The following is a 7,500-nucleotide window of genomic DNA, read 5'->3' as shown; positions in this document are numbered from 1 at the left end:
CCCTTCATAGTAGCTCCTCCCACCGTGGTAGCTCCTCCCTTAATAGTGGCTCCTCCCACCGTGGTAACTCCTCCTTTCATAGTAGCTCCTCCCACCATGGTAGCGCCTCCTTTTATAGTAGCTCCTCTCACCGTGGTAGCTCCTCCATTCATAGTAGCTCCTCTCACCGTGGTAGCTCCTCTCTTCATAGTAGCTCCTCCCACCGTGGTAGCTCCTCTCTTCATAGTAGCTCCTCCCACCGTGGTAGCTCCTCCTTTCATAGTAGCTCCTCCCACCGTGGTAGCTCCTCCTTTCATAGTAGCTCCTCCCACCGTGGTAGCTCCTCCCTTCATAGTAGCTCCTCCCTTCAGAGTGTGCATGGAATGATGTTGTGTCGCCATAATTCTTCAGTTATTCTCCTTTCAATCGTCCGCTCTCTATTAAAATAAAAGTCTGAACTCTCTGCTGTTGTGATCAACAAGACTTTTAGATTGTTGAACTGGAAACAAATTAAGCAGAACCTGAAAGCTGAAGCTTTGCATCATGGGTAATGGTCCTCACCGCTGGTTAACTCGTGTCCGAACACAGAGGGGTCCTCGCTGGTGGAGCAGTTCCACCGCTCGTGTCTGAACTGGCTCTGGCACTCTGCGATGGCGAGTCGGGCGCCGACCCGGACGCCCGCCAGCAGGAACGGCTTCTTCTGGCACAACTCCGTCTGCTTGAGGCTGAGAGGGAGGGAGGCGCAATCCTGCTGCTCTGGGGCCCCAGCCGGGCCCCCAGCCAGGACCCCAGAAAGACCTCCAGAAGGGGTCAAGCCCAATCGCCTGCAGACAGGTGAGAGGTCAATCAGTATCAGTTCAGCTCACATATTTCTATAGATAGATAGATAGATAGATAGATAGATAGATAGGGACTATTATCCAATCAGATTCCTCCTCCTGTGTCTCTATGGGAGCAAAGCAGTTTAACCCTTTGCAGGTTAAAGGACACGGGGAGTGGACTTTGCGGTTGATTGTCATGGACTTCAACCAATCAGAGCTTTAGTTCGACAAGATGGCCGTGTTCTTTATGTGCAGCGCCTGAGAGGTGGTGTGGACATGTGATTGGTCAGTAACTCAGTGTGACCGTCAACATGCGCTGTGATTGGTCAGTAACTCAGCGTGACCGTCAACATGCGCTGTGATTGGTCAGTAACTCAGTGTGACCGTCAACATGCGCTGTGATTGGTTAGTAACTCAGCGTGACCGTCAACATGCGCTGTGATTGGTCAGTAACTCAGCGTGACCGTCAACATGCGCTGTGATTGGTCAGTAACTCAGTGTGACCGTCAACATGCGCTGTGATTGGTTAGTAACTCAGCGTGACCGTCAACATGCGCTGTGATTGGTCAGTAACTCAGCGTGACCGTCAACATGCGCTGTGATTGGCCAGTGGGGCAGCATACGAAAGAAGGAGAAGAAGAAGCTACAAGCGAGACGTAGAAGCTCAGGCTGGAGCCTGAGGAACAGACTTGTTGGATTTACTGACGCCTTCCTCACAGAGGGTTAATGCATCTGGTGAGTGACCTGCTGGTTGTGTTTCTGTTTTTACATCTGCAGTATTTCATCATTAACAGCCTCAGCGCTGCTGGCCCCGCCTCCAGCGCTGCTGGCCCCGCCTCCAGTGCTGCTGGCCCCGCCTCCAGCGCTGCTGGCCCCGCCTCCCCTAAAGGGGGGCAGCTGCTGTGTGTTTTAGTTTTGTTGGATTGTTTTGTGATAACTAAATGGAACTGTTATTTAAACACATGACAGTCTATATAAACACACACACATATATATATATATATATATATATATATATATATATATATATATATATATATATATATATATATATGTCTATATATATGCACATATATATATATATACATATATATATATTTATAATATACATATATATATATATATATGTACACACATATATATATATATAATTTCTATATATATATATATATATATATATATATATATATATATATATCTGTGTGTCTATATACATGCACACATATGTATGTATACATCTACATGTATATATATATATATATATACATATATACATAATTTAAATATGTATATATACAGTAATTAGTAATACATTGTATTAGTAGTATTAGTAATACATGTAAATATGTATAATTGTTAATGTTCCTGTCAGAAACAACCAGGAGGTATCTATCTATATCTGTCTATCTATATCTATATATCTATATCTATATATATATATCTATATATATATAAATATATAGATATATATATCTATATATAGATATATAAAGAGAGAGAGAGACCAGAGGTCTCTGGGTGTACTCACATCCAGGAGGCCTTGCAGCCGGTCAGCAGCAGCAGGGTCAGGGTGCACATGTGTCGGACTCCACAGCGCGCCGCCATGGCCTCTTCATCTACCTGCACGCCAGGCTCGCTCTCATTCTAGAAACAGATCCGAGTCCAGGTCCAGGTCCACGTCCAAGTCCAGGTCCAGGTTATCTAGCTTGAAAAGAAGTACGAAGCGCAGAATCCGGCGTCAAATTCCATGTATGGGAGAATGTACATGGCCATTAAAGCTGATTCTGATTCTGGAGGTCCAGGTCCAGGAGCAGGAGCAGGTCCAGGTGCAGGAGCAGGAGCAGGAGCAGGTCCAGGTGCAGGAGCAGGAGCAGGTCCAGGTGCAGGAGCAGCTGTCAGTCCGGGTCTGGGCTCTCTCTCCGGGTGAAGTGAGCAGCTCTGTCTGGTTCTCACAGCGTTCATATGCAGAAGACGACGTCACAGCCGGACGCTAATTGGATGGAAGGAGGACCAGAGTGACGTCACAGAGGACCGGCTCTCAATGACCTCCTTCAATACTTACAATGAGATTTAATATTATATAATATTAATTATATTAATATTTAATTGAATTTATTCCCAAATGATTTTCTTCTTCAGTGGAGAAATAACTTTATTGTGAAGGAAAGAGGAAGTGAATCGGATAGAAAAGCAGTGTTATGATACTTTTATGAAAAAGATATATTAAAATGTATAAAAATACAATTTACACAGTATTTAAAGAAACGATTAATTTGTAAATCTTTGGAAAGAAATAATTATATTCTTAAAAGTTGTATTAATCATTCCTGAAATACACTGAATCATGTTGTCAAAAGGACAAAAGACGTTCCCTCTTTGTTTGATGAACTGTTGTGTTGGAGCACACGTTCATATTCATACGTTCATACACACGTTCATATACACGTTCATACGTTCATATACACGTTCATACGTTCATATACACGTTCATACGTTCATATACACGTTCATACGTTCATATACACGTTCATACGTTCATATACATGTTCATACGGTCATATACATGTTCATACGGTCATATACATGTTCATACGGTCATATACACGTTCATACGTTCATATACATGTTCATACGGTCATATACACGTTCATACGTTCATATACATGTTCATACGTTCATATACACGTTCATATACATGTTCATACGTTCATATACACGTTCATATACATGTTCATATACATGTTCATACGTTCATATACACGTTCATACGTTCATATACACGTTCATACGTTCATATACACGTTCATACGTTCATATACATGTTCATACGTTCATATACATGTTCATACGTTCATATACACGTTCATACGTTCATATACACGTTCATACGTTCATATACATGTTCATACGTTCATATACACGTTCATGTATTTTCCAGGTCAACATGTTAAAGGCACAATATCCAGCAGTAGAACAGAAGCTCAAGCATCAAGCAGACGTTTCCTTCACATCAACAGTTTTCATGAATCTTTGGTTCTGAATATTTACATCATGAAGTCAATAACTGAGGTTTTAACACAAAGAGACAGAACATTAACATAAAATATGAGATATGAATCCTCTAGAACATGACAGAGGACGTTCCTGTGTGCACGAGTACAGAGAACAGAGTTAGTATGCACCAGAGACTAGTTATGGTTCACTAAACCTAGTTAGTATGCACCAGAGACTAGTTATGGTTCACTAAACCTAGTTAGTATGCACCAGAGACTAGTTAATGTGCATAGCAACTAGTTAGGATACCAAATAAACTAAAAGTTCCTGGGACACAGGCGGCTCAGCAGGATCTCAGAGTACACCTGGTTCACTGGTCCTCTCACGTGATAGGACGTAGCTTTAGGCCGCGCCTCCTTGTCCGGGTCCGGCACGCCTGATTGGCTACTGAGCTCAGGTCCGGCTCCGGTGGATCTGGGCGTGTCGTCTGAGCGTCTGGAGGACGTCGACTTCTCCACCTGTCAAACGAGTAGAAATGAAAACGATCTGCTTCCTCCCGCCTCTTCCTCAGAGATCCATGGACGTGATTATGGGATGTGATTATGGGACGTGATTATGGGACGTGATTATGGGATGTGATTATGGGATGTTCAGCATCACCTCATGGAAGTGGCAGGCGCAGCGGCCCTGCAGGAACTCTTTGTATCGACCCATCGTGATGCTGAAGGTGTCGATCGCCTCGTACCCATGATGCTTTGCTGTGGCGATGATGTTCTGGTTCTCTCTGTGGAGATCCTGGATCTCTTCCTGAAAGAACAGATCCACGTGAGCCGAGAAGCTCTCTACTTCCTGTGGAGGACAGGAAACAGGAACTTACCAGACTGAGAGACCGGATCCCGTCCACCGGGAGATGAAAACCCATCCCCAAAGATTTCACCAGCACCAGGACCTCGCTGAGGGACTCTCTGAGATGGAGGAAGAAGAGGAGGATGAGGAGGAGGGGGAGGAGGAGGAAGAGGATGAGGAGGAGGAGTTGTTACAGTATTGGTCCAAACCCAGTAACCTCAGCACCTGTAATCCTCAGTTCTGGACTAGTGGAAGTTCAGGGCCCCGTAAAGGTGGACCAGTTACCACATGGCACTCAGAACAGGAGTCCCTCAGGGACCCGTGTCCGGTCCTCTGGTTTTCTTCCCCTGGGTGGATTCTTTGACCCTTTATGCTGACGACGCATGCGCTCCTGGTTCAGGTCCCTGGTTCTGAGTGATGCTCATGCACTAATGTGTAACATGGTAATAATATAATATGTTCCACTCACTGGAACTTTATGAACATGTCTCTGAAGCTACCTCTGAAAAGATTACAAAGTGAGACAAAAAACACAAACATCTCTGCAGATGAAGGCCAAACCAGTTAGCAAGCACATTAGCAACCGAGTACATGCTAGCCTCCTGCTACAATTAGCATGCTAACAGGCTAAACTCAGTCTGGCAAAGGATGTTGCAAAAATACAACATGTGAGTGTTTAATGTGACACTTTCTCTCACAAACTCTCAATAAAACATTGAACAAAGTTTGAAGTGTATATCCTGAGGTGTATTTATTGCTCACCTGCTCAGCACCTCTCTGACTGTCCTCAGGTGATTGGTGGTGAGCCACTGGACTCCTCCCACCACCAGGGCGGTCAGGTTAGAGTTTACCAGAGGTCGTGACCTTCAGGGAGAAAACTCATCAGCTCCAGACCCTCACCTGTCCTCTGACGATGACTCGTGCTGAGGCCGGTCTCACCTGTGGATCAGCTGCAGCAGCGCCTGCCTGAAGGTGGGCCTCCTGGTCCTCTCCAACCAGAACTGAGGGTAGTACGAGTAGCTGACCAGAGTCTGGCCCCCGTTCAGGTTCCTGTAGACCAGCGTGTCGTGAGCTTTGCCCCAGTCCTCCAGGCTGGAGTTCAGCCGCTCCATCAGGAAGTACATCATCCCACGATTGGTGGAGTCGCCGATGAACAGCACCTGGGGAGAGACGCGAGGACTCAGACCCAGACCAGGGGTTGCACCACATGGAGGACCACATGAAGGACCAGGTAGTGGACCACATGAAGGACCACATGGAGGAGCACATGGAGGAGCACATGGAGGAGCACATGGTGAACCAGGTGGTGGACCACATAAAGGACCACATGGAGGAGCACATGGTGGACCAGGTGGTGGACCACATAAAGGACCACATGGAGGAGCACATGGAGGAGCACATGGTGGACCAGGTGGTGGACCACATGGAGGACCACATGGTGGACCAGGTGGTGGACCACATGAAGGACCACATGGTGGACCAGGTGGTGGACCAAATGGAGGACCACATGGTGGACCAGGTGGTGGACCACATGGAGGACCACATGGTGGACCAGGTGGTGGACCACATGAAGGACCACATGGCGGACCACATGGTGGACCAGGTGGTGGACCACATGGAGGAGCACATGGTGGACCAGGTGGTGGACCACATAAAGGACCACATGGAGGAGCACATGGAGGAGCACATGGTGGACCAGGTGGTGGACCACATGGAGGACCACATGGTGGACCAGGTGGTGGACCACATGAAGGACCACATGGTGGACCAGGTGGTGGACCAAATGGAGGACCACATGGTGGACCAGGTGGTGGACCACATGGAGGACCACATGGTGGACCAGGTGGTGGACCACATGAAGGACCACATGGCGGACCACATGGTGGACCAGGTGGTGGACCACATGGAGGACCACATGGTGGACCAGGTGGTGGACCACATGGAGGACCACATGGTGGACCAGGTGGTGGACCACATGGCGGACCACATGGTGGACTAGATGGTGGACCACATGGTGGACCTCACCTTCCGGTCCCTCAGGCAGTCCTGCAGCAGGGGCCGGTCCACCAGCGGGTGATAACAGCTGTCTGGTTGCCAGGCAACCTCCCTCCAATCACACGTCCTGTTGTCAGAACAGCTGAGACACGGAACCACCCACCGACCTGGGACAGGTGAGACAGACAGGTGAGACAGACAGGTGAGAGCAGGAAGGCCACGTGGCGCCTTCACAAGTGACAGGAAGTGACATCATACCTGGGGCGTGTCCTGAGCTGCAGGTCTGAAGGGAACTCTGAGGAGTCCTGATGAGAGGCTGCAGTCCACAAGAGCGACCGGGCTGGACCCGCAGAGCACAGTCCTGCCCACGGGGACACGAGCAGATACACACATGTATACATATGTACACACACACACACACACACACACACACACACACACACACACACACACAATGCCTCATTGTTTTTCAATGAAAACACCGTTAAATGAATCAGAAATACACTCGATTCCTTGTTCATGTGCTGAAGACTGTCGTTGTGTTCATGTTCAATTCAGAGATGTCTTTGTTTAAACAACTTTCTTCTTCTCCTCTTTAAATCAAAGCGTTCTTCTTCTCCTCTTTAAATCAAAGCGTTCTTCTTCTTCTCTGGTGTCACAGATCTCCGGCTCCAGAGGTCAGAGGTCAAATAAACCAGAGCACCTTTAGCTCGTGGGAGCCGCCACGTCTGGACCCGACATCAGAGCATACGCACTCACACACACACACACACACACACACACACACACACACACACACACACACACACACACACACACACACACGTGTCACATTCTGCACGCCGGTGTCTCGGTTCACAACAAA

General features: G+C 47.4%; 2 protein-coding genes across 2 annotated transcripts in view; both read right to left on the bottom strand.

Annotated features, from left to right (window-relative positions):
• The window catches only part of wnt16 (wingless-type MMTV integration site family, member 16), a 4,163-nt gene extending 1,621 nt beyond the window's left edge, over positions 1-2,542 (bottom strand). The window contains exons 1-2 of the mRNA XM_068586727.1: positions 2,329-2,542; positions 541-803 (exon numbers count right to left, since the gene is read on the bottom strand). Coding sequence (XP_068442828.1) covers positions 541-803; positions 2,329-2,405 — 340 coding nt within the window. The 5' untranslated portion in view covers positions 2,406-2,542. The remainder of the gene's footprint in view (positions 1-540; positions 804-2,328) is intronic.
• A 633-nt stretch (positions 2,543-3,175) lies between these two features.
• cped1 (cadherin-like and PC-esterase domain containing 1) overlaps positions 3,176-7,500 on the bottom strand; it is a 13,927-nt gene continuing 9,602 nt past the window's right edge. Inside the window, exons 13-19 of the mRNA XM_068586997.1 lie at positions 6,894-6,996; positions 6,666-6,802; positions 5,580-5,800; positions 5,403-5,504; positions 4,672-4,759; positions 4,455-4,601; positions 3,176-4,312 (exon numbers count right to left, since the gene is read on the bottom strand). Of these exons, the coding sequence (XP_068443098.1) occupies positions 4,112-4,312; positions 4,455-4,601; positions 4,672-4,759; positions 5,403-5,504; positions 5,580-5,800; positions 6,666-6,802; positions 6,894-6,996 (999 nt within the window). The 3' untranslated portion in view covers positions 3,176-4,111. The remainder of the gene's footprint in view (positions 4,313-4,454; positions 4,602-4,671; positions 4,760-5,402; positions 5,505-5,579; positions 5,801-6,665; positions 6,803-6,893; positions 6,997-7,500) is intronic.

Source organism: Clinocottus analis, unplaced genomic scaffold (genome assembly GCF_023055335.1).
Source record: "Clinocottus analis isolate CAN_PGR_092001 unplaced genomic scaffold, fCliAna1.0.p SCAF_20, whole genome shotgun sequence".
Lineage (NCBI taxonomy): Eukaryota > Metazoa > Chordata > Actinopteri > Perciformes > Cottidae > Clinocottus > Clinocottus analis.
The sequence above is the reverse complement of the archived record's forward strand: the minus strand, read 5'-3'. Positions and strand labels throughout refer to the sequence as shown.